This window comes from Myiozetetes cayanensis, unplaced genomic scaffold (genome assembly GCF_022539395.1).
Source record: "Myiozetetes cayanensis isolate MyiCay16 unplaced genomic scaffold, myiCay2020 scf19, whole genome shotgun sequence".
Taxonomy (NCBI): Eukaryota; Metazoa; Chordata; class Aves; order Passeriformes; family Tyrannidae; genus Myiozetetes; species Myiozetetes cayanensis.
In genome coordinates this window covers 4,276,938-4,303,644 of record NW_026087400.1, presented here as the reverse complement: position 1 = coordinate 4,303,644, position 26,707 = coordinate 4,276,938, and the positions used below count along the sequence as shown (strand labels likewise).

The 26,707-nt window shown below is 48.8% G+C and overlaps 1 protein-coding gene across 7 annotated transcripts in view; it reads right to left on the bottom strand.

The window, feature by feature from the left end:
• The window catches only part of MYT1 (myelin transcription factor 1), a 64,365-nt gene that overhangs the window by 15,873 nt on the left and 21,785 nt on the right, over positions 1 to 26,707 (bottom strand). For 4 of the 7 annotated variants that reach the window (XM_050313523.1, XM_050313527.1, XM_050313526.1 and 1 more), the window contains exons 2-14: positions 26,220 to 26,320; positions 18,965 to 19,019; positions 17,017 to 17,047; positions 13,716 to 13,778; positions 12,720 to 12,967; positions 10,940 to 11,809; positions 10,180 to 10,314; positions 8,690 to 8,828; positions 8,063 to 8,176; positions 6,415 to 6,629; positions 3,629 to 3,834; positions 2,490 to 2,759; positions 2,184 to 2,338 (exon numbers count right to left, since the gene is read on the bottom strand). In XM_050313523.1, coding sequence (XP_050169480.1) covers positions 2,184 to 2,338; positions 2,490 to 2,759; positions 3,629 to 3,834; positions 6,415 to 6,629; positions 8,063 to 8,176; positions 8,690 to 8,828; positions 10,180 to 10,314; positions 10,940 to 11,809; positions 12,720 to 12,967; positions 13,716 to 13,778; positions 17,017 to 17,047; positions 18,965 to 19,019; positions 26,220 to 26,320 — 2,602 coding nt within the window. The remainder of the gene's footprint in view (positions 1 to 2,183; positions 2,339 to 2,489; positions 2,760 to 3,628; positions 3,835 to 6,414; positions 6,630 to 8,062; positions 8,177 to 8,689; positions 8,829 to 10,179; positions 10,315 to 10,939; positions 11,810 to 12,719; positions 12,968 to 13,715; positions 13,779 to 17,016; positions 17,048 to 18,964; positions 19,020 to 26,219; positions 26,321 to 26,707) is intronic. The other 3 variants (XM_050313525.1, XM_050313529.1, XM_050313524.1) reach the window with 3 other exon arrangements.

The window sequence follows — 26,707 nt, the reverse complement described above, 5'->3', positions numbered from 1 at the left end:
CCCCCTTCTCTGTTACCAAAGAAATCCCAAGGATCCTGTTAGAAAAAAATTTAAATTTGCAAAAATGTGTGGTAAATGAGAAGAAAGTGTTTAAAATCCTTAGTTGCTTGGAGTGCCTGGTGGCAGTGGGGGACTGACAGCAGCCTGCTGGGTGGCATGACCTGACAGGTATGAACACCCCTGGCTGGTGCTGCCAGGTTGGATGATTCCTGCAGTACTGAAGCTCTTGCTGCAGGAATCATCTTGTTCAGATTTCAGAGCTGAATGAGGTGCTTCAGATTTCAGCTTTCTGAAATGATTTGGGTTTTTTTCTGCCAGCCCTTTTAGCTGCAAAGAAAAGCTTGAAAACACTTTTCACTGCAGAGAGGGAATGAAAGTAGCCTGTGACTGTGTGCTTGGAGGCTCCAAACAGAGGGCAGGAAGGAGCTGCTGCATCCCACCCACTGCCTTCACTGGCTGTACCTCCCATCCATCCCTCTTCACTGCCTCCTCTGTGAATTGTACTTGCATGGGCGATGGAAGAAGATGCTCTCCCTTCTCCATGTCCAGGAAACAAAATCCAGTTTGTGCATGAGCAGCAAGGCTCTGGCACAGTCATGCCCTCCTGCCCTAAGACAAGGGTATATGACAAAGCAGGGATGTCCTGGGACACTGCAGGGATACCTCGGGACAGTCTGGCCCAGCAGGTTGAGGCTTGGAGGCACCTATTCCCTGCTCATCCCTCATCAGCACGGATGTGGTGATGTTCAAGCAGCAGGGATGTCTGGCTGTGTGGTTCCCACTCCTGTGCCAACAGGAGGGCAATGGGAAGATACAGGTGAGGAGCACCTTCCCTGCCATCTGTGCCTGGAAGTGGCACAAGAGCTACATCCAGACATGGAGCATCAGACACAGCAGGCAAGTCTGCTCTTGAGTTAACTACAGCTAATTCATCACAGTCTTTGGACCAGAAAGGATGCTAAACTGGGAGGGAAGCCTCAGCACTGCCCATGACACCATTTGTTTATTCCAGGGTTGTTTCCATTCAGGAAATTTCTGCACCATCACAATAAAATTAAAGCACAGGAGGACTCCAGGGCTCTACCTCAGAAATTGCTATTCACGGTGCTGCTGGGTTTAAAAAGCCTTTAGAGCTTTGGATGAGGGCAGCTGGTCTGTGCTTTGCTCATTTAGAGAAGATGCTGCTGCTTCTCTGCCCCCACAGATCTCATCCCTGCCTGTCTGCTCCCTCAGCCTCCTGCCTGCAGAAGCCAAATAATGAGCGAGCTGTATAAGGTCAAGAAAACAGTGCCCATCAGCTCTCCCCTATTTAACATACAGGGGGGTCAGAGGCACAGGAAAGCAGCCAAGAACAGCTGGGATGCCTGGGAGGGGAGACCTCCCCACCACAACCTCCAGTCTGATCCCAACATGCCATTAGGTCAGAGCGAGGTCCAAGCTGCCATGTTTGGATCAGACTCTTGAACATTAATCATTCCTGTGGGAATCAGCGTGGATGCAGAGCAATACTCCATCTAATAGCACAGATCTGGGTCTGTGCTTCCACCCAGCCAGTGAATAGACAGATGTGAGCTGGGTCAGGGTCTCTCTCCAATGCCAAAATGCAGCCTGACAGCAGTTTTGCTGCAGCCCCAGGTCACATTTTGTGACCCTGGAGTATCACAGTGCTGGGACCCACTGCTCTAAGCCAACAAATCCTGTCTTCTCAATGAGACATCTTGTGGTTCAACAACCCCATCAAGAAGGTGCTGAGATTCCTTGGGTGCTCTTGGCTCCACAGCATCACCCAGTGCCCTAGAACAAAGGCTCAGGAGATTGGGCAGGTTCCTTCACTGTGCCAGAAACAGTCTTGCAGGAAACACTGAGGAAAAGAAAGGGGTTTTCCTCAACCCTGTCCATGAATCCTGAGAGCACCAAGCTCCCTAATAGGTTCTTTTTATCACTGCAGAGTAAGGCCATATAGGAAGGTATTCTGCCTCATTGACCAGCTATTGTATGAGGGTGGGGTTTCTTCTGAGCTTTCATTTGAACCCTCAGATGAGCTAAGGCAAACCACAGTAAGAAAGGAAGTACAGTTCTAATTTTTGAAATTATTTACTAACAAATTTTGTCTCCTACCAGTCTGGCTGTGCTAGGTACATATTTAGTAGATTTTGGAGGAAGAGACAAGAAGGAGGACTTACGTGAGCAGCTCTTTCTTGATGTCCTTGGAGAGGAATTTCAGCTTGAAGTTGGTTAAAGTAACTTCCCCTGGGTATTTTCGCTCTTCAAAGTTTTCCTCTGACACTTCTTGCTCATCAGCTTCCGATGAGGCAAAAGAGTGAGCGGCAGGTTCTGACTGCAAGAAAAGATCCAGGAACAGTGGTTGTAGTGGTGGTAAAAGGACAAACTAGTTGTGGAGAGGGTGAAAAGAACAGGATAACTGTGCAAGCAGACGTGGCATTCAATCACCCATGAGGGAGATTCAAGCATGAAGAGTCACTTCTCACCTCTTCTGGCTCCTCTTCCCGCTGACGGTTTGGTTTAGTGTAGTCAATGGGCCCATCCCATTCGTCCTGGCGGGAGGTCTGGCTGGACTGGGGGGAGGTCATGGTGCTGCTCGTGGCACTGGTGCTGTTTTGGCGCTGTGACACGTCTGGGGACTTCATGCTGGGACTGCTGCTGCAGCTGCTGCTGCTGGGAAAGGTGCTCTCCCGTTTGCGGTGCTTGTTCATACTCAAGTCCAGAGTCCCATTTTCATCCACCTCAATGTCCATGGACTGAAAGGTTGAAAACATGTCCCATGTTAGCAGCTGCCAGCGACTCCCTGTGGAGATCTTGCCCCCATTTGTCTTTTGCAGTGCAGAGGGCAGGTTTTCATGTCCCGTCCTCTCCACAATCATTTATAAGGAACTGAATGAAAAGGGATGCTCGAAAATGCACCCCATGTGGCATTTTGACCCACTTGATTAACACAGGTATCTAGTGCCACTTAAGATGCCCTGTGGGATCCAAAACATCTGCCCAAGGCTCGTTGTGCTCCACAGGACTTCTGGAAAACCTGTGTTCCCTTGAAAAATAGCTGGAAATCAGTCTGGATGCAACTAGGGATTCTCAAGTGGCATCAGATAGAGATCAGTGAGCAACTGAAACCAGCTCTGAGAATCACAGAATTGTTTGGGTTGGAAAAGCCCTCTAAGGTCATTGAGTCCAAACATTCACCCAGCACAGCCAAGGACACACTAAGCCATGTCCCCAGGTGCCACATCTACATGTGGCACTTACATCCCTCCAGGGATGGTGACTCCACCGCTGCCCTGGACAGCCTGTTCCAGGGCTTGACCACTGTTCTAATGAATCAATTTTTTCTAATATCCAGTCTAAACTTGAGATCTGGTTTGGCAACGCTGCTCATCTCCCACGGGTAATTTGAATCATGACGCATCTCCGTAGCACACCAAGAGCCAAGATCAACCTGCTCCAAACTGCATCCCCCAAACCAGGGAGCGAAAGGGTGATTTGTGATGAGTGCCTGCATCCCCTCTACATGTAAAAACTAAAATGGGAGGAAGGGTAAACCAAGGTACTCCTCCCACCCCAGACTTCAAGTCTGGCCCCTGGGCAGTGGTGCCCTGGCACATGCACCCACCTTGCCGGGGACCTCTTGCTGCTTGGTGCTGAGATTCTCAGGCATCTCCCAGCAGCGGGTGGAGAGGTTGAGGATGGCAGTGGCAGCCATGTGCGCAGCCTCAGCGTCGTGGGAGTAGTCGAAGCCTGTGGAGGAAGATGAAGTGCTCTTCACGTAACTGCTGGAGGGGCTGTGGCTGGGGGAAGAGGCCTTTGGAAAAGGTTTGGCTGGAATAAAAAGAGAAGGAACAACACAAGGGTGATGTGTAACCGGCATGGGCAGCAGCGAGAGGTTGAGCTGGTTTGACACAGCTAATGTATTCACAGTTCCTGGGGTTATTCCCAATCCAGGGGCTGGTTTGTTGCCTGAGAAGTGCAACAGGAGCAATGCTGGCTGCAGCTTGTGCAATGGTCTCTTGGTGTGAAAGGTTAATTCCTTAAGTGACTCTGCCATCAATACCCAAAACACAAGTGCTTTTCTTCATTAGAGCTACTCCTCAGTGGAAGAAGCTAAAGGAGAAGGCCTTGAGAAGCTTCCTGGCTCTTTTTTTATTGTCCTCTGTGTGTCCACAACTTATCTGCAGAGCTGCCTTACGGGGACATCTCTAGTAGCACGCTTGAAAACTTAAAATTTAAAAAATTACATTATTAGAAAAACTACAGTCATAAAATATGAGCTTCCAAAGATAACGCCAGTGAAATATGGATTTCCTGACAGCTGACATATCATTTAAATATGCCTGAATAACTGGATTTATTATACAGCTGCCACTCTGTTACTGTATGTCACAGCAGTGCCAACCTGGAAATGCAATTTCTCTTCACACCCTGTGAAATGAAAGCAAGTATTTCTCAGGGTGAATGCACAATAAAGCTTTCCCTAATAATAAACAATGATTTCCTATTAATAAAACTTGAACCTGGTCCCATTTAGGGGGGGACCTGACCCACACAGGGTCCCTCTAAGTCAGCTGTTTCAGTGGGTGCAAACAGGGGATCAGTTGATTTAGAACAGTCACAGGATTACATTCTGAATCAGTTACCAAAATCTTCAAATTCTGAATTCATTCTACTGTGCCCTATCTGGGGGAAGCCATCCCCCTTTTAGTGGGAGTCTCACCCAGGGAAGACTCCTAAGCTTTGGCCTGATGATGGCAAAGCAAAGACAACCTCTGTTGATGCAGCCATGGAGCAAAGTGATTTCATTATTCCCATTATGAACTTGTAATATAAGGCACTATAAAATACTAATCTTCCCCAGCACTGCTTTCTTCCTCGTTGCGTGTGTATATAATGCATATTGACATTAATGGGAGTTATGCACACACATGCAGGGGAATATAAATCCCTCTGGATGAAGATCTCTTTAAAATAAGTTCTCAGTGAAAGGAGCAGATTTCCCTGCTATGATTGGCAATCATATTCATCCTGTCGCTTTGATTAACTCATTGGAGGTTTGCCCAAGTGGTTATTCTTGTGTCTGGCTGCTTGTTTTCCCGTCCGGTTTAATCCACGTCTTTGCGGTGGGGTGTGGGTATCCGCCCGCCCAACCTGACAGCATCCAGGATCGGGAGATGCCAATTTCAATTTCACACCGTAGGCTCAGCCATGCTTTTCCATTTCATAAGTATTTCTACCACTAATAGACTCGCAATCAGCAAATTAGTGAAATAAGTGATGAGAAAAAATAGAAAGGATTATCCTAGTGGGTCTGCTGGAATTATTTTTGTCAGTACAATTACCCTGAAAATTCTTTGCTAATATTGCAAATAACACAATCTATTCAATGAGAGAATCACTTGTGCTGGGAAACAAATTACTTTTCCATCAGCCCTAACCCAGGATGACAGTGGCAGTTGTGCTCTCTGGCCTCCATCCAATTTCATTGTCTGATCCTGTACAGATTTAGTACTGTAATAAAGGGTGCTCCCATTGTAGTGCAACAACCAGGATGCTTTCAAGTACGAGCACTTTTTTAGAGAGCAGCTGCATCAGGATTAAACAGGATTGTGGAAGTGGGATTAGCCAGACAGAAAGCCCTCTCGAGGCTGCTGACTTCTGCAAACTGGGCTCCTAAATCTCTTTTCTTTTTTTTTTTTTTTTTTTCCCCTCCTCAAAAAGATATCTTCAGGTGCATGGCTGGTGTCAAAGGGAAGGAGGAGGTTTAACACGTTTGCAATAGGCTGCCCCTCTATTCAGCATCTCTCCTGTCCCCAGCAGCCCATCCCCTCAGGGTTTATTTATCCATTTTCACCCACAGTGTTATAACCAGAGCAAGGTCCTCAGAACAGAGCAGAAGTGGGTGGCTACGACAGGAGAAAGCTGGAAGATAGAGGTGGGTGATCGATAGGTAGCAGAGCTGGAGAGCAGAGCACGGCAGGAAAGACAAATGGGTGGAATGGGTCATATATAAGATGGAAGAGAAGAAAACTGTAATCCATTTAGCTAGATGAGGAAAGACAGATCAATAGATACGAGCTGCAGAGCAATGGGGACCAACTGAGGACAGCTGTGTAACTTCTCCCACCTCGAGACATCACTCAGATTAATGTTCACACCACAGTTCTTCCAAAAGCTGAGGCCAAAGCAACTCTCCTCCAAGCACAGCTTTACCAGCGACCATGGGCTCCTCTCACCATCAGAGGTGCCCACCTTGGGACCCCGCTCAGCCTCCCCATCCCAAAAGGGATTCAGCAGTTCATCCCCAAGCCTCTCCCACCACCCCAAAGCCACAATCCCAAGAGCCTCACAACATGCTGACAAAGGCAGAAAACACAGAAACCCAGCCCATCCCTGCTCCCAACTTACATTTAAAGGCTTTAGGTGAGGTTTCGCTAGTCTGAATCTTTGGGGCAAGCATGCGTTTGCCAAAAACCTGAGCATCAAAACTTGCATAATCGAAGGTGACCTTGGAGTACTTCTCCAGCTCCTTGGCCAGGTTGGCCCGTGGGGTTGCTGGGACCATGTTGGGCCGGTAGCTTCCATACTGAGGGATCTCCAGTTGCTTCACAAAGCACATAGGCCTGAGGGTGAAACAATGAGCAGCAATTATTTCTCTTTTCCTTGGCGAGGTGACTGTTGGGAGGGGACCAGAGGCAGTGGGGATGTGTAGCTGCACCTTGTTCCTAAGCTGCACCTGGCTTCCTGGGCATGAGGAGGCAGCCACAGCCCTTTTGCTCTCCCTCAGCAAGTCTGCATCTGGTTTGGATCTCTTTGATTCCATTTTTATTTTTTCATCCCCTTTGAGCCTTTTTTTCCCCTCTTTTTTAAGCAAAACATCGAGGTGTCAATCTCATCCAAAACAACGTTCCTGCCAGCTGCTGGCGTGGCAGCATTTTCCAACACAGCACAGGAATGGGTACAACTCACTCACATGGGACCCATGACACAGGGTGGCACACAAAGGCCTGAGGACCCCAGTGCAGCTCCACTCCCCACTGCAGGTTCGCTGCAGACACACCAGGGCCTCTCCCCTGCCTGCAGTCCCTCCTGGAGACCCGCTTCGGCGGGGCTGCCTATCATGAATCAATTTGTCTTGCATATAAATTGTATATAAATGGCCTATTGTTATTCTCCTTCCCGTGACCTCTTTCCACCAGTGAGTCCTCAGAGCGGGAGCTCCTTGGAGCATGGACTGTCCTCGTGATGCGCTCAGAGCGCTCTGCGCCCAGTGCAGGCTCCGCTGCAAATAAATAAGTAATCGCCCTAAATGGCCTTTCCAAAGCACCGAGTGCTGGTGCACCAGGGTGCTCAGCAGTCCTGGGGAGCAAATAAATAAATTAATCAGGGCTCGATGCCTTTGTGGGAGTGCTGCTCGGGGCTCGCACTGCGGTTTTTATCCTGCTCTCGCTGCAAAATAACTAACCATATTACAATCCATCTGTAGCCTCATGAATCACATCAGCTACGGAAGCCAGCATCTATCAGGGACATCCTTAATGTGAGGCAGCCCTTTCTCCTGGGAAGATAGAGATGGGCGAAATATCAAAATAAATGTGATTGGTTTGGGAATGAGTGGTAGGTTCTTCTCCGCTGAACTAAGGAAGAAAAGCAGGTGGACTTACACGCAACTGCCATGGAGTGATTTGTATGTAGCCTAAATCTCCTCCTCCCCCTCCCTGAGTCCACCCTACTTATAATGCTAATATAATAGCCATCACTGGCTGGCAGTTTGTGCTGCAGAGCAATCGGCACAAGTGCCTTCTGCTGCACTGGTAAAACCCTTTGGCCTGTAGCCTCAGCATTAATTGATGCTACAGAAGCAATTCATTGTCCTCAATGCTCTCCCTGGGACCATCAATTAAATACCTCCCCACCTTGGCGAGACCTATGATCGTAATAACAGGACTCAGCAATATCAAGATACAGCTGGAGGGAGCCGTGGCGGCTGCTCCTGGGAGCGTGGCCTGGCAGGGAGGGTGGGGGCAGCGGTGCTGGGCTTGGCTGTCCTGCTTACCTGAGTATTCGGTCAGAATTGGAGCTGGTCTTCGAAGGATCACCAGACTGGGTTTGTTGCTTTTCGTGTGATTTGGCTAATTTTTCAGCAGCAGCAATGGGGCACCCAGATAAACTGTGGGAGTTGGGTTTGGGTTGGTTTTGGAGGTTTTTTTGAAAGAAGATAAAAAAAAGAGAACAGGAAACCAAGCATGAGGAATGAACACGAAATCCTGCATTTCAGGGACCCAGAGCTACACTAAGCCCATGAGAAACATGTTTGCTTCTTTCACAACAAGTAATGAGACAAACTCACCTTGCACCTGCAGTCACATTAACACAGAATCATGAACTGTAGAAAGGTTTGGTTTGGAAAGGATCTTAAAGCTCTCCTAGTTCCAACCCCTGGCCATGGGAAGAGGCACCTTCCACTAGCCCAGGTTGCTCCAGGCCCTGTCCAACCTGGTCTTGGACACTTCCAGCGATGAGGCAGCCACAGGTTCTCTGGCCAACCTGTGCCAGGGCCTCCCCACTCTCACAGGGAAGAATTTCTTCCTAATATCCAATCTAACCCTGTGCTCTGGCAGGGGGAAACCATTCCCTCTTGTCCTGTCACTGTGCCCTTGTAAGAAGAAGCCAAAGCCGGTACCTCCTGTGCGTGTTGCGGTTGCTGTTGACGTGACCCTGTCCTGTGCAGCCTGGGGTGGGGCATTTCAACACGTTCTCGTGCATCGCCAAGACTTCGGAGCAAGAAGGGGAAGGGGAGAGGGGAAGGGAAACAAAAACAACTTAATAAAAATCAGAGAGAAGAAAAAAAAAAAAAAAAGACAAAATCATCAAGTCTTGTACGCTGGTTTCCTAGAAATCAGGGAACGTGAAATGCTGTAATTAGAATTTGCAGAGGGAAAAAAAAAAAAAGATTTACAAGCCAGCAGTGCTCAGGTCAGCACTAGATTAGCATCTCTGCACACAGTCTGGGCTTTCTCCTCATTTACTGATTGCAATCCAGTTTCCCCCATCTAGCCCCTCCTGCCCCCCCGTGTTTTGCAACCAGTTCTCCCCATTTCAGGTAGTTTTAAGTGATTGAAGTTGTATCTCTGCTTTTATCCTTAGGACTGGTCTTTGTTAGATTTTTTTTTTTTTAATTTTAATCTTCAGGATTATTGCTTCCTGCAGCGCTGACCTTAGAAGTAAAGAAAATAATTTGATCTGCAAGCTTTGTAAAGCACACAGCTTGTGTTTGTTGTTTATTAATATTTTTTCTTGCATTGCAGCCTGTGAAGATAGCTGTACTTTCCCCTTGTTTCCTGCAAGTTCTGTGTTTATGGCAGGTCTGCAACCTTTGAAATTACTGATAAGGAAGGGCTCCTTTTTTTTTTTTTGTCTATTATGCCATTATCATAAACACACAACCTTGATTTTTATGTATCTGTGCAGGGAAAGCTATTTAGGATGCTGGTAGAGAGGCAGAAATAAAATATCTCTCTATGCATATACAAAAATCTGCTATGATGAAGATAAATATTTTCTGTAGAACAGGTGAATCTTGGTATAGCACCTTGTGAATTTTACAGTGATGAGAGCACAGAAGGAGACTCAGCTATCCTGTACATCTTGAATGACTTCTCTCCTTTCCTGCACGTCAACATATTTGGACGGCAAGGAAGAACAGTATCCCCTTCTTCTCAACATGATATCCCATATAGGGAAAAACATGTGACTTTCAGTGTAAAGATGGGCACTGCTTAACACACCTCTGGAGGTGGGCAGGCATTTTTAAAGCCCCTCTTTGATTTTCGGAGAAGGGACCTCGTTCTCCACAGGATGGTGCTAAAAATCTTTAAGAAGGGCAGGACTTCCAAGCAAATCTCCACCCCGTTTCCTGTGAGTAGCAATAACACTTTGGTGGATAGCAGCACCCAGCATCAACTTGGAAAAGCACCATCCCCTCCCAAAAACTGTTATACTCCAAGGAATAACATCAGGCTTGTGCTAGAGGCTCAGCCATAAAACTCCCACCATTTGGGAGTTTATTTGGAGAGCTTTGAGGCAGCGCTACCCATCAGGTGTGACATTCCCACCAGGAAATAAGGCCTCAGACTGATTTAAGCAGCCCTTGTTATCCCACCATGTACTCACTCTCGGGGGGGATCCTGTCTTTGTGCGGGCAGCCGGAGAGGCTGCGGTGGTGAGGGTAGAGCCCTGTGACGTGGCCGGTCCCATCACAGCCAGGAGTTGGACATTTGATTTCTCGCTTCTCAGGTCTCGAAGGATCTAAGGATTGTGGGGAAAGGGTGGTGGGGGAGCAGGTTAGAGGATTTGGAGGGCAAGAGGTGGAAAGGAGACAAAAAACTGCTGAGGGTGCTTCCCCACCACTTTTGCAGTCAAACAGGGAGAAACCTTTGGGTTTGAAGGTGTTTTTTTTTTCCTGAAGGTGGAATTGTAACACAGGAGGTTTCAAAAATTTTAATCGGCAAAGTAATTTGAGCAACAAACCCAGTTTGGAGCATGAAGCAGCTCATAGGCAGCCAGCTCAGTGCCAGAGGATGCCAAAGACCCTGCCCCTCGTGTTCCTGTGGCCAGAGTCCTACCACTACTTAAAAACCCTCTTGGATTTTAAACCAGCCCTGCAGCTCAGACTCAGATTTCCAAGGCCAATGGACAATTTAGACAAGCAATTCCTCTGCTGAGAGGAAGGATGATGTAGGGCACATCATCATTTTGTGCATTCACTGTTGACCTCTTGGATGTCCCCATCCCTTTGGGCTTTGAGGGTTTGTGGCTAAATTCTCCCAGTGGGCTGCGAGCTGCCCCCACCATCAGCCTAATTATCAGAGGGTGCTGAGCAGACAAGTTCATCTCTTTTACTGAGAAAGGAAGGAGAGGCTTGTCCCTGTACCTTTGCCGTAGTAGCTCTTTCGGATGCCATCCAGTGGTTTGCTCTGTTTGTCATCCACCTGGAAGTGCTTTACGTGTTCTCCCGGCAGCCGGCTGGGCTCCCGTACGATTTTCACCTGCTCGGCTTTCAGCGCGATGGCTTGTTCCAGCAGCCCCAGGTTCCCCCTCGTCATCATGTCGTACATCTCCGACTCGTCGGTCACGGCTGATTTTTGGGACCGGGCATCGTCGTCCTTGTCATCGTCCGACCGGACCTCCACGATGACTGAGTACTCGGGTTTTGGGCTGAACTGCCCTTCACAGTGGCTTTTCTGCGTGTCCTGAGACGTGTGAGGAGCTTCTTCGCAGATCACTTCAGGAGCCATCTCCTCCTCCTCTTCATCCTCATCTTCTTCCTCTTCTTCCTCCTCCTCGTCATCCTCCTCCTCCTCTTCCTCCTCATCATCATCCTCCTCCTCCTCCTCCTCATCCTCCTCCTCTGCCTCAGCCTTTTCCAGTTTACAGGACTCCTCGCAGGCAGCATCGTCCCGGTGCTCCGGGCACAACTCGCTGCTGCGCTCGCTGGTGACCTCGATGACCTCCTCCGCATCCTCCGTCTGGATGATGATCTCCTTGTCGCACTCCTCTTCCACCAGCTCCTCTCCCGCGTCCTCGTGGACCAAATGCACAACGTTGGATGGCGGTTTGGACACCTGCAGCTCCGCCTCGGGCAGCTGCCCCTCGATGGCGAGGGTTTCCTCCGCTATTTGGCCCAGGTTCAGCAGGGAGTTGGCGATTATTTCTTGGTAGCTGCTGTAGTTGGCCTTGCTGGGCCCAGATGTACTTGACGCTGTGTTTTGTCCATAATGAGTTGATTTTGCTGGGCTTCTCTCTGAGGGGGAGGGGGTGGTGTTGTGGAAAGAAGGTATAGAAAGAAAAAAGTGAGAAAGAAAGAAAGAAAATAACAAAAAAAAGGAGGAAAATAAGGAAGTGGGGAAAAGAAGGAAGAGAACAAAACAGAGGAGAAAAGAGGAAAGGGGAGAAGAGAGGAAAGAGGGAATGAGAGAAAAGGGGGGAAGAGGAAAGGGGGGAAGAAGAAAGGGCGGTAAAAAAGGGGAAAAGAGAGGAGGAAATGAAAGTAATTATGTAAGCTCATAAACATTTCTTTTTTTGTATTTAAACTTAGCTGAAACCAGAGCCTGGCAGTTCTACCCCTGGAGGGGCCTAATTTTATTGCATTTGAGGATGGCAGGTAGGAAGGGGATTTCCACATAGGAGCTCTCATGGGGTTCAGATTCACCATGTTCCCAGCTCTCCCTACCCTCTCACACCCCCACTCCCCATCAGCAGCCATCTCTTCCCCCTGCTCCCAGTGCTCCCCAGACTGGGACTTCAAAACAGTGAGCAAGACAGTGTCAGGCCCCCGGCTGAAGACCCATCTCCTTTGCTGGTCACTCCAGGGGCATGACTCCTGCTGAGCCCCTCACAGCACCAGTGTGGGACCCCTGCTGCCTTCCCCGCTACCATCTGAGCCATGCAGCAAGTTCCTCTCTGCTTTCCATGTGTCTTTCCTCAAGGAGCATCCCTGATGAAAAAGCTCTCATTTTTAAGACACTGGAGACAATCAGTGCGTGTCCCCTCTCAGCTTAAGCAGAGCTTTGCTGTGGTGCTTCCACCCAGTGCCATAATTGAAGGACCCATCCTGTACATAATTCAGAGGAGCTATAACTCCTGGTTGTTAACACTCCCTGCCCTTTCTTCATCTGCAGAACACAGCTCTGCAATCAATAATGATAAAGCACCTTCTGCCTGCTCGGGGCTGCGGGTCTCCTCCTGCTCCATCGCCTCCGCCTCGTCCTCCTCCAGCACCCCCTCCGACTCATCGGAGCCAGACTCCTCCTTCGCCTCGGCCTCCTCGCTGCCGTCGCTGTCGACGTTGTAGCCTTCATCCAAGGCCAGTTTGAGCGGATGGGATTTCCTCTTCGACACCAGATGTTCGGCCTCCGCGTCCTGAAGTTTCCTCTTCTTTGCAAGAGGGCAGCTTTGTAAACTGCAGGTGGGACCAAGGAGCAGAGAGAAGGCGTTGCCAGGTGAGAAAGGCCTGGCTACCTCATCCCAACTGCTTAGGTAAAGGCAAGTGGGACAAATGCACAAATACTACCAAAAAAACCATCCAGCAGCTCAGATTTTTAGCTGGTTTAGCCCTCTGTGGCCAGGTCTGCTCTCAGATCATGACTTTGTGCAACTACATCAACCTTTTTTCAGAAAGGAGAGCACAGATGCTGGGATGCAGCTTCCTTGCAGTTGTCCAGGGAGCAGGACCAGCATCTCCCAGCCCCACTGTTGGTGATGGGCATCAGGATCATGAAACCAGAACTGGCCCCTGCGGCATGTCCACCAGCTGCTGCAATTTTGCCATTATAGGGTGATGATAACCATCAGTTAAGGCTGGCATGGCCTCAAAGGCAGACTGTGTCCTTAATTCCCCTCCCCATCCATAGAGAAACTAAGCAGACCAAAACCTCTGCCTGTCAGCAGCTCTCACCAACCCCTGGCACCTGAGTCAGGTACTTCTGCCAAGTTTTAGGGTCTGTAGGAAGGCTGCTGTCAGCCTGGAGAGACAGACCTCCCCAGGACCCCTTAGGGACTGACAGAGAGACAGAAACCAGCTCTCTGTTGAGCACGTTTGGGACAGACAAGTCGAGTTGCTGCTCTAAATCAGATTTTCTCCAGTGAACCTCTGTGTTTGGGTTTCTTGCTCACATTTTTCCACTCCACTACCTCCAGTGCAGCCTCACCTTCTGTGTCTCGCATACTTCCCACGGATGTGTCCTGAGCCGTTACAGCCTGGGGTTGGACAGCTTGAGAGGGAAACAAGCAAACATCAAGAACAGCAACAGGACTTGGGGAATTACTGTTTAATTAGGAGTGTATAAACTACGGTCAGTTAAACAGGTCCTGAGCCCCAGGAACAAAATAACCACAAACGGGAAGATAATTTCCCTCAAATGGTTCAACTTGTGCCTTTGAATTCCAAGGGAGGAGGGCAGGAGACCAGCCTTGCAGTTTGCTAAAAATTAATGAAATTACTCACCCCATTTAATTAGATGAACGGGTTCACTATAGTTTTATGAGTATGTTTAATTAAAGATTTGCGTAAGAGCAAGCTTTTAAAGGCAGACAGCTACTGCGCTCTGCCTCCCCTCTGCCACTCCAGTTTTCCTTTTCTCAGGAGGAAAACATGGGGTTTTTCCTTATTTGGTGGCTTATCAGGGAACTGGAGTTCCTTAGCGCAAGAAATGGGTGGCTTTTAGAAAAGTAGATCATGGAGGTTTTTGCCAGAGCACTTTGGGTGAAGATCACCAGGACAAAAATCCTCAAAAGCACCTTAGAGCCCTGCTTTTGGAGGGATGGGTGGGATTTAGGTGACCAGACCTCCCAAATCCCTGCATTTTTTTCCCTGCTGCTCTGCAGAGGAAGCTCTGAGCCAGCCACACTCTCAGCCACCGCTGCCTTCGCTTGAGCATCCCTCAGCACGGGACCACGCGCCTTCCCTGCAGGGGTAATTAGTCCCAGCTTCAGGAGCTGTAAGGGCTCCAGATAAGAAGCATTAAAGCAAACATTTTCTGGCAAAACCAGATTATGGCATTGATTATAGGATGCCCAAGTGACTTGCCTGCTGTCTGAGGAATTCTGGAGTCGTGTAGGATTAATAACCTCATTTAGCACTGTATCACCCTTAGCCCAGGAAGTTGGAAGCACTAATGAAATCTCTTGATGACAGTGCAAAGGGAGAAGGCATCACCAGCCCAGAGGGGATCTGGCCAGCCTGTTATTCTTAGAGTAAAAGACACGGGACAACATTAAATAGTACCAAGTGCCAAGTCAGGCTTTAGGGACTCAGAATTTCTACTCTCAGCAGAGAACTCAGCCCTTGGAAAAAGCTGAGGACATGGAAAGTCTGACTGCACTAATGGGTGCAGCAGCTCTGGGGGCACTAGTGGTTTATTAATGGTTCAACTCACCAGAATACAAGTCAGATTGCTGTGTTCAAAGAATATAATTCAACCCAAAACCGGGACAGAAAAGGGCTGCTGAACTGTCAGGAGAGTGGGAATCCTTCCTCCAGGGAGACCAGCTTGATGTAGGTTAGCAAAGCTAATGCTGAGAGGGCAAATGGTGGCAGCACATCCACTAAGGGGACACAGCTTTCTGGGTGGGTGGAAGCTGCACCTCCTGGCTCCTCCAAGACAAGTTCCCCCTTCCTGCTGTCCCCTTTGCTTGTGGTCTGGTTTGAAGCATCCTCCAACGCCATCACTTGGGGGGTGGGTCCCAGCTGTTTTGGCATCCACACACAGGGTCACCACACACAGGGTCTGGCCTGGCAGTGAGGTGTCCCTTTCTCCAGCAGAACATTTGAGGTCAGACAGAAAAAGATCTCCTCCCACTAACATGTGCAACTGGAATAGGGAGCTCCCCCCTTTGCTGCTCATGATCTAAAAGTCTATTTAATTTTAATTGCCCTCAGTCCTGACTGAGGCTGCTCTGTCCCGAGCAACCCCAGACACACTTCCAGTGACTGCACACCAAGAGACAGAGCAGTGTTTATGTTGCCAGTGACTTGCCTGAAAAAGGCCTTATTCAGTGGGAAACAAGAGCAGCTCTGATGAAGATGTTACAGGCTTTTATAAGTTTTCCTGTATCAATTAAAGCTGATTACCCCCCCACCCCATTTTTGATGTGGTGAAATGAAGCCTTGCAATAAAAAGCATGTAGGAAAGAGCCAAGTGGTTCAGCATCGAGGTTTGCCAAAGCAGGTGTTGATTTGGGATGTTTCTGGCTTCAGTGTGTTAATTTAATGCCTTTAAAAAGCACCAGCACAGAGGTGATGCTCGACATGCTCTGGGCCAGGCTTTCCCTCCCCACTCTCCTTTGGGGAGATTTCGTGTATTTTGGCAGGAGTCCCAAAAGGGGAAAGGAGCTTCGAGGTCTATTAGAGCTGCTCTCCATCTCTCGAGAGCCACCACACCGACCAGCTCTCCCCCCCCTCTCCAGCCTTCATCTGCTTGACAAAAGGGCTTCTTATTGTTATGCAGACGATGCCCTGCTTCCAATTAGTCGATTAATCGTCCAGTTATTCAGGCAATTAGGTGACAGCTGCAGAGATGGCTTTGTGGAGCACTCTGTCCTGCCCCTTAGATATGTCACCTGCTCCAATTACCACCTCCACTCAAGTGTTCAGCAATAAAAGTTGGAGAAGGGGCATGCCCACCGCTCGCTCCTCCCAGCTCTCCAGAGTAATAGGAGAGTGGAGGAGCAGAAATGCTCTGAAATTGGGTTGGTTAAGGTCCAATTACTCTTTGACACACACAGCTTTCTAAGGAAGGCTGCTAGGAGAGGCAGCCCCTGCTATTAGTGCCTGTCCAGGTTAAAGACTCCTACCTCCTGCAAAAGCCCTTGTGAAAGGTTTAATGGGGGCTTAGAGGTGGGGGAGGCTGTAATATCTATTAAGAAGCTCTGTAGGGCTGCAGAGGCTCCACTCCTGCTCTTTTGGCTGCTGCTGTTGGCAAGCCAGCACAGCTAAATGAGTGACCACAGGACCTCGGTGACTGAACAGGGGACACGGGGCCAAAGGAGGAGCATCTGGCACGAGAAGTGATGTGACACAATATTGTCTGGGGGGAATAAGAGGTTGTAAAATATGTGGAAAAGAAACTGTGGTTAGTTGGTTAGTAGGATGTTGTCCCTAATGATCCTGGAATAGAAAACATGGGCATTAGGTTATGCTGTGGTTTAGATGTGGGATTGGACAGAGGGTGGCTGGAGGGTCTCTGGTCTAATGTGACCCTTCCAGAGCTCCTGTTTTCTTCCCTTTAAACCTTGAGATTCCTGACGTGTTTTGTCAAGTGGTACCCTGAGGACCTGGACACAACAAGGTGTATATAAGCCAGAATAAGCCCCTGCAGCAAGACCTCCACCCCACTGGTCCCACAGGTTTGCTCCCCACACACAGGTTCCCAAGCTGAGGGGCTTATCCCAAGCCAGTCCCACCATGTGCCCCCCACCCACCCCACTGCCAAGGAGGAGCAGGGTCCTTACCTCACCTCCTGGCCGATGAGCTCCGTGGGCACTGGGAGAAGGGGCAGATGCAGAAATGGAAACAAACACACGGTCAAACGCACAATAGGAGTGCCCGGCCCCACCCTAAGACATCCCCCTGCTCCGGGGGAAACTCTCCTGCCTGCAGCTGCCTTTCTATTGCCTCCTCGGGCATCCCATTCAGGACAGAAAGGGAAAATCTATCCTGCTGTCATTTACTGCATGCCAGCCTGTGGTAAATCATAATCCTGCCCTGTAAATCCTCATACCTGTGCTTATTTTCAAGCACGTGAGTGCACGTTTGCAGCATCAGGGACTACCTCTCTTCTCTGAATACAGATGACTTTGAAGTCAGTGGAGCTAGACTGACATGCATGTAACTCAAACAAGTTTAAGTAAAGACTGAGTTTTCTCATGCCTTCTTCTCTGTGTTTGCCCTTAAAATCTGCTCATCAATTCCTTTTTCCACAGTTTACAACTGTTTTGCTGCAATGGCCACATTCACCTCTAAAACACCATTTTTCTCCTCCTCTTGTCACACTGGACTGAGCCCCTATCAGTGCTCAGATATATGGTAGGGGATGTGTTACTTGGGGTTTAGGATATACAATAGTTTGTAAGGGTTTTAGGGATTATTTCCCACTTGTGAATAAGAGGACTTCTCCCTGCTCACAATAACTATATGCAATAACTTCACATCATCATAGCTAAAATCTTACATCCAGCCAGGAATCCAAATAATCAGGAGGAAAAAAAAAAAAATCCCTCAACACAAGTCTAAATTTGCCCAGGCTAAAAACCATAACACGTTTGCTCAATTTGTTTGAGCTAATTTGGTTTCCTGGGATCCAGCTCCCAGTGGGATGACTCACAAGCTTCAACAAACTGGAGGCAGTGGCAAGTCCCAGGGTGTACACAATAAATTACCTTTTCACATGGAGAAACCCAGATTCAAGTGTGGGGAAGGCAGGGTGTGAGAAAATAAATAGGATCAGGGGGCTCTCATTTGCAACCTGAGCGAGCACCTTTGTGTATGTGCAACAAAGCAGTGAAATCCAAATATCCAAGCTCGGTTCAGCACAACTGGCAGCATCTGGGTTTGATTTGTTTTGTTTGTTTGTTTTTAAAGATGCAAATGCTGTGAAGAGCAAGGTGAGGACAAAGGGAGGTGGTCCAGCCCAGCTGTAGGATGAAGCTGCAGTCCCTGCAGCCATCACACCTTTCCAGCCTTGCTCACTCCTCATTTCCAGCCACCTTTGTCCTCTGTCAAATCCCCAACCCCAAAAAGGAACCAAAATCAAGAGGCTGGTCTGTAACCATCACACATGGATGTGGGACCACCTGAGGAGACACCTCGAGCTCAGCATCAGAGCCCCTCACCTTCTCCTGAAGAGAAAGCACGCAGAGAGACCTGCGCTTATTTTTCTTTCTTTCCTTTTTTTTTTTTTTTTTTTTTTAAATCAGAAAATAAATAGCAATCGAGCTTTGCATGAACCAGTCGTTTGTCCTCCCATCCCTGCCGGGGGATGGCCCGTTTGCTTCTCCAGCATGAGCTACTTCTGCCAGGCTCTCTCAGATGTGCGACTTCAAAGCCGCTGGCAGAGTGAGCATGATGAAAGCCCCGGGAGCTGATCTGAAGCTCCAGTGATTGCCATCCCCTACAGCAAAGCATGCACAGGGGCTTTTTTTTTTTTTTTTTTAATTTGCTTGTTATTTTCCTTTTTCTGGGTGTAGAGGATGAGGGTTAAATATCATAAGGACCTAGAAAAGCTTTGGGGTTGGGAGTTTTGAGGGATTTTTAGAAAAGTTTAAGTGGGGTTGGGGAGTGGGGGGCAGTGAGCATAACTCGGGGAGTTAAGCCTAGACCTGAAAAATCAAAGCCTATTTGGAACAAGGGAAGTGCAGGGAGCTCAGGAGCTGTGGTGCTGTGGGATAATCAGCTGCTCACCTCTGACAGACTTGGATCGCGTGCGTGCTCTCTTATCGTCATTTTCTAAACTCATCTGCAATGGAAAGAAAAGAATCACTGCTGAAAGGAAGCAAGAAAATTATCATTAAAGAACAATCTTTCATGTGGTTATTGCTTTGTGTAAATACCTTGGCAGCAGGGAAAACTTTCCTGTGTTTTTGAGGTGGAGGTTTCTTGCTTTGATGCAATTGTTCAACACAGTGCCCAAACTTAGCAAGTTTAAATTAATTTCCACATCCCAGGACACAGAAAGGACCCTCTGCTTGCTGGGTACCACAGAGGGACAAACACCCAGATGTGATGGTCGGTGGTGGAGAATGGCTGTGCCTGAGAATGCACTTTTTAAGGGCAGAACTGGTTTCTCTGGGTTTACACCACAGAAGTACTGTAAGCACCCCAGTGCCATGCCAGCATGTATTCAGAAATCTCTGAATATGTGTCCAAGATGATCTCCTGCCTGAAAAGGGCAACTTTTCACAAGTGCCCTAAAGAGCAACCTCTCCTCTCTTCTTAAATTTGCCACAAAGAGGACTGCATCTAAATGACACCCCCAACGTGGACATCAAACAGGAGGGTCTGCGGGGAACACGAGCATGAATAAGTAACACTGGGGACTTCAAAGTGCTTGATATTAATTAAACATCACCACATACCACAAGGTAGCAGAAGGCTGAAGTGCAGCCACCTCTGGGGTGCAGCACCCAAGCCCTGGTGTCAGGGAGGCTTTGAAATCAGGCAGTGCCTGGAGGTGAGAGCAGGAAAGCAGGGACCTCCAAGGCATGGCAGAAAGACACAGCTGGAATAATATAAATGGGATTTCATTAAAGTTGTCAACAGAGGTGCTGAAGTGGTCAAAGGGCTGTTTTACATCTTGCCCTTGACACAGATGCTCTCTCTGCAGGCAGGAATGTTTGGCAGAAAATGCCAAGGGGAAACAGCAGGACTGGAATGTGAGCAGGGACAGCGATCATAGCCTGATAGGCTGGGGATAAGAAAACTTGGGTTTTACTGCTATATTACAATGTGGGACACTTCCTCCTGAGACAACAAGAAGGAAAGGGAAAAGCAGGGGAAAGGACCATTTGCAAGTGGGATTTGATGTAATAAAATCAAATTCACTTTAGATCATCCTCTACAAGGCCCAGTTAGAGAAGGATCCAACCAGCTCCTGGGCCATCCCCAAATGAGGAGGTTCCAGGCTAACCCTCTAACACCCCTGAGAGAGCAGGGACACCAGTAGCTGCTGGTCAAGGGGCAGGAAGGGACATACATGCAGAGCACATGCTGCTCTGCTGGCAGTAGGGATGATGCAGGTATGATGTGCCACTGCATCCCCACACTCATCTTAAAACATTTTCTTGGTGGATGGGCCAGGGGTCCTCACCCTCAAAGGATGCACTGGCTTGGTGTTTTCCCTGAGATTTGGAGGCAGAAAAGAGGAAGGGAGGGAGGCTGTTGGGCAGGCAGGGAGAAGAAACCAAGGCTCCCAGCCTGTGGGGCACCACAGCTAAAACCACCTCAGAGAGGAGGGATGAAATTTCTCTGAGTGCCTCTCTCCTTTCCATTGCCATCCTCCAGAAATTCACTGTTAGCATGCGATGATTTATGTGATTTGTTACATGGGGAGGTTAGATAGGAAAGGGAAAAAAAAAAAAAAAAAAAAAGTGGTGGTGGGGAATCAAAACCTGAAGCAATTTATGCACCCTGTCAGCATTCAGCTCATGGCACCGCGGTGTTGTGCTCCACATTTATTACAATCTTCCCAATAACACAGCAGACAATTACTATAATTTGTATTTTTAAAGCCCTGGTTCCCTGCGGACCAATGGCTCACGTTTAAAGTGTGGAGAGGAGCAGGTGTCACAGGGACTTCATTACATTTATGAGCCTTTCAACGTCGGCGTGTGCTGAGCTCGCTCCCTGATGCCGCCGCACGCCGACAATACAACTAATACCTTGGATTGCTGGGAGCCTCCAACCAAAAGGAATTTCAGAGAGGGCTTTTTCTTTCTTCTTTTTCTTTTTTTTTTTTTTCTTTTGACAGATCTCCCAAGGAATTGGCACATGTTGGGTTGGTGCCTTGGCAGTGTGGGTTTCCCGCAGATCAGTTATTCGAAGTGGCAGAGGAGGTCAGGCTGTGGGAAGGGCAATGGGCATCACCTGCAAGGGGCCAGCTCTGGCCAAAAAAAGGAGGCCACAGGGCCAGCATGGAAAAGCAAAGCAAAAGTTTCACTTTTCTTAACCCTGCCCTTCGAGGACAGGCATGGGGGAAGGGCTCAAGCTGCTTGTCTATAAATGTGGGAGATCTATAAATAGGGGAAATCCCATGTCATGTAACATTTGTCTTCAGGAAATTAAGTATCACGTCTGAGGTAACATCCAGGAGCCTCACTACAACACAGCACCTCAAAGTAACTCCTCCCATTGCCTACCACACCTCTTTCAAGCCAGGATCAAACACCCTGGGAAGACAGGAGCACACTTGGTTATCACATGGGCAGTGGGGACAGGAGCCACCTAAGACAGGGACAGACCCAAGCTGGCTGAGGACCGAAGACTGCAAAACCCAAAAAGGCTGCCTTGCCTCACCTACTGTACAAAACAAACCACCAAACCCCAAAATTCTAAATTATTGAGGGTTTCCCCATAGGGAAGACCCCTCTGCTTATATAGAGAACTTGTCACAGCCTCACCGCTGTGTATTTATTCCACTTGCATCACAGGCAGGATGGGGTGGGCTCTGCACTCCCAGACTCTGTTTTCTACCATCAGGCTGCTTTTCTCAGCTTAAATTAACAGCAACAGCATCCTCAAAAATCCTCATTCCCCACCAAAGTTCAGGAACACCAGGAACAAGATCCATTTCGGAGCTCAGGCCCTGCTCCTCCCAGTCCACTTAAACAGCTGGCACAGCCATGCCTGCACCTCAGGAGCCTCCGTGGTATCGGGCTCGGATGCAGGAAGGTTACATGAAACCACTGTCCTTTATTATTGCCCTCTCAGCCAGAAGCCCTCCAGACAGATCGTTTTAACGCAGAATTTCAGGTCACACAGTGCATGTTTGCAGTCCTGGAGGCCAACAGGGTATTTTCATTAGGTCTCTCTACTTGTTCACATAACAGCCAGGCTGAGAAGCTGTCTGGATTTCACTCTTATTATTTTAACTCTGAGTGAAAACAAAGCAATCCAAAGGGAAACCTGCAAATAAATTATTGCTACCAAATGCCAGCCACAGGCATGTTAGTCCAGCTGGAAAATGCAGAGGTTTATTCTGCTCCTCCTCACTTATCAATAGGTTGTCTCTAAGACTGAATCAAAATAAGCATCTAGCAGGTTTCCTAACCCAATGCTACAGGAAAGGACCCTGTGCTGGGTCTCAGGGTACTCACTTCAGGATTCAACTCAGTGTTCTGCCACTGACAATCAGGGAAACCTTGGGAACACCACTTCATCTCTGAGTACCCCCTTTTCCCCCGTTTTCTCTCTAAAGGGAAGAAATATCCCCTGCACCATGGCACCATGTGTTTACCCCACACTAAGGAGCTCCCTGACACAACCAGAATACAAGTTAAAATGATGACGTGTCAATACTGCAAATCTAAGTCAATGAGGTTCAAACAGATAAACTTGAGAAAGAGTTTAACCCGCTGTTACAACGTGAATTTTGACAGCCTGATTCTAAAGTAAAGGTCTTGTTCTGCTGCCAAGACAGCAATACAGCATGGATCTGAAGTTTCATTTTATGGAGTACCTACAGGGTTGATATTTTCTTCTTCCTTCTTATCTTAATACACATTTCCTTTGCAATGGGGGACCAAGGAACGTAACAGAACATAAACCCACTGGGAGCCCACCATGTGCTGATGCCCAGGTGTGCCTGGGCTTCGACAGCTCTATGCAAATCTATGCCATTAAGGGCCCTGCTGAAATTCCCCCCGGTCAGCACTAATACTTTATATGTATTCAAGAGCACCACGGAGCTCAGAGAAAATAAACATGCTGAAAAAGCCTTCAGCTGGACAAAGGGAGGTGAGGATTCAGCAGGAATATTTATTTTACACCGAAAGCAGCAGAGCTTCCATCAGTGCTTATTTGTGGACACAGCAAAATGCCAATTGCAAGAAGCTGCATCTGAGCTTTAGAGGGACAGACGGACACACAGAGCCTCTATTTTTAGTTTTAAAAAAAACTCTCTAAACTTACATTTGCCTAGCAGCAGAAGGAACATGCCAGAAGAAATGACATTTTTCCTACAGAATAGTTGAAAAGCAGTTTTCTGCTTGGTCCTCCCCCTCTTCCAGATCCAAAGAGCCCCTCAATTAACTCCTCAAGGGAAAAGGCAGGAAAACTGCCCTTCAGTCCTACCAGCTGGTGAGGACAGGTTTGAATGGCCTGTCCTGATTTCTCCTCCCTCTTTTTTTTTTCTTTTGGGGAGGAGGGGGATGTTCCTCCACCTTACCAGGAATTCCTCCTCCTTGCCTGTTGTAGGCTGAAAAGGGGTGGAGAGACCTTGATCTGGGCCTCCAAATTTCTCCCCCTTGCTCTCTGCAAAGTGCCACGGCATCTTTGGTCACTGCAGAAAATGAAGAGGACTTTGTCCTGCTGGACCTTCTCCAGCTTACTTAAGTGAGAGGTGATGGAGGAAGAAATACCCTTGATCAACAGTGTGCTTCTACTTTTAAGAAAGCCTCAACAGTAGCTCCCAGCTGCTATTTTATAACCACACTCCGAGATTAGGAGTTCTTTTTTTTTTTCCCCCTCTTCTTCCTTTAGGGTCTTCCTGGCAGCTTGATTTAAATCCTCCTGACATTCCACCTATTGTGAGTCCTGTCCTCGGCTGACTAAACTCCCGCCTGCCTTTTGCTGTGACTGCTTCCAGGAAAGGACACCCTGCTCGGTGTTCCCGGGCTTGGAGTCGGGGGCGGGGTGTGGGATTTTTTTCCTTGATGCGTTTAGACGCAAACCCACAGCTTGTACCCACCTCGAATCCGACACTACAGCTGTGTCACAAACATCCTTCCTGAAGCCGTGCTGTCAGCTTGCATTTGCAGGAAGGGTCCAACATCCCCCCGCCCCGGAAAGCAGCCGGTGCTGCGAGTGAAACGCCTCCCGAGCGCCGGCGCTCCGTGGCGATGGCAGCAGCATCCTCCCTCCACGCCAGGGGAAGCGGAGCAGAAAAGCTGCTCCCGAGCATCACGTCTGACAGAAGCCGCAGCTGCACCGGGCGCGTCCGCAGCGCCGACATCCGCGCAACGGGCCGGGTGATTTCATGCGCTGTAGTTTAAGTTGACATGCACTTTCCCCCTGACTGTCTCACAGGGCTACAACGACACGCAATCCCAATGCCGGGGAGGCCTAAGTGGCTCCATACGTGCCGATGGCTCTCACGCCACGAGAGGAAGGGGGTGGGGGGGAAAAAAAAAAAATAAATCGTGGTTCTCCGACCTCGTTGTTTTCCAGCTCGATAATAAGCTGCCTTTTCCATAAGATTATCCTCGACTGGCAGCATGTGAGGGGATTGTTGAAGTGAGCTACGTGCATCTCTCCAAAGAGGACAAAATAGCCAGTGCTTGTGGGAGGGATGGGCTCTGGTGACCCCAGCACCATCCCTGCTTGTCCTGACAGCAGTCAGCCTTCACCAACAAGCTGCCTGCTATTCAGCTGCACCCCAGCTAGCTCCCTATGGCACTGGAAAAGAAAGATTTGGGACACAAACATTCGTTTTGCCATCAGACACCACAGTCCAGGAGCGTCCACGCAGACGGGCTCAGCTGGCTCCGTGCAGAGATCAGCTCTCGCCAGCACCGCAGAGATCTCATTTCAAACCTGTCATGGGAAATTGTATCCCATGCCTGGACTTCTTCAGAGGCAAAAATAAATAAGTAAATGTGCCCCACATCCCATTGTCCTTCACCGCTGCACATCCTGTGGATTACGAGCTGTGACTGGCATGAAAAACTACACTTAAATACAATATGTATTTATCAGCACACCTGTAAGTGCAAGTGTGTGCACACAGTGCAGATCCAAAGGTTAGAGAGGGATCAAGACCTCTCCCTCTGTGAGGTAAGAGGGCTGCACACACACACACACACACATATCCAGGCTCCCTCCAGACTCCCTCTCACCATTTCCTCCTCTCACCCCCAAAAAACACACAGAAGCAGAAATGGGGACTGCAAGAAATGGTTAATATTCACGATGTACTTGTCAGAGGCAGAGCACTAGATGAGCACCAGGTACTGGGAATATTACCTTTTGTAATCATTGCTTTATTAACATACGACAATCTTATTAAATCTAATCTAAGTGCTTATTTGGCAGGTTCAATAGAAAAGCCTTAATTGAGCTCATTTTAAATATAGCAACAACTGCTTACTCTGCTTTCTAAGAAGGTGTGAGCTTTCCTGGCGACACCTGTGTGCAGCTGACAGCTTGTTAGTGAAGAAGGATGGTTTTTAAGAGTGGATTTTTGCTGGCTTGGGGTTTTACCAGGGTTTGGTTTATCTGGGGATACAGGAAGGCTCGGTAACATCAGTCACCCAAGGAGGCTTCCTCACCACCCAGGTGGGTCCATCCACGCACTGGAGATGATTCCTCACTACTGAGAGGCCAAAATAGGACAGGAAGCACCACTTGTGTAGTGAGCAGCCCAGTTCTCTGCTTAATTAAAACTTCCTGATCTGCTGGCAGAGAATCTGCCAGGAGGTTTGACAGCTTTGGCTGTGCCTCTTTCATCAGCCACAGCTGCAGCAGTAAATGAGTGGCTCTGTTGAGCCCAAGGAGCTGTCCGGGGTCCCGGCAGGAATGAATGCCTCGCTTGTCCCCTCCAAAGGCACCACAGCTTCACCTGGTGCTCGAGGGGCTCCTTCCGACCAGCCGGCGCCTTGGAGAAAGGGCCTATTTTAACAGCCCTGGGAGCGACCTAAATACCCAGATCTGAGCCACCCTTGAAGGATGGCACCGGAGAGGAAGGCAAGGATTTAAATATCTGGACTCCAAGCCAAATCTTGACAGCTGGAAGCCCTCCCTGCCTGGATTCATGGCACAGGAGGTTTGGCTGTAGCAAGGACACAAGAGACTTCCAAGTCCTGCTCATCACTTTGGGTACCGGAAAGGCTCCGTCCCCCAGGGCCAGCTGGTCCAGCAGGGCTGGAGCAGCACGTGGCCCTCATCCTGTGGCCAACACATGGGGTGGTGGCTGTGCTAAAAAAGTAAAATCTTGTGTACTCACCTTGATGTGTGTGCCGTGCAGGCTGGCGGCTCCCTCGCAGCTGCTGATCTTCTCTCCGCAGGTCCACCTCTGATTCAGCAGCTCACCCCGAAACTCATTTTCTGCGGAGGGAAAGAGCAACGCGGGGTCAGGACCCAGAGTCAGCCTGGCACCCCGTCAGCAGCATCAACCAGCGGTGAAAATGCAATATTTATTCCCTGCCGTGCAAATCCTCAGGGTCTCAAGGCCCCGAGTGGGACCCCAGGATGCCACGCCAAGGCCAAGAGTCCCAGCCATGACAAATCTGCACCCTCATCCATCCCCAAACCTTGCAACACTGCTCAGCTCAGTTAGAAAACACTCTATTAACAGTGAATATCACTGCTGAGCTGGGCACCTCGTGGGGCCCATGGCAGCTGGCAGAGGGCTTCTCCCTTTACATTCTCTTCCCTTTCCAGAGGTGAAGCTAATTTTTAATATTGCACAAAAGTTTTGCACACCTAGAACAG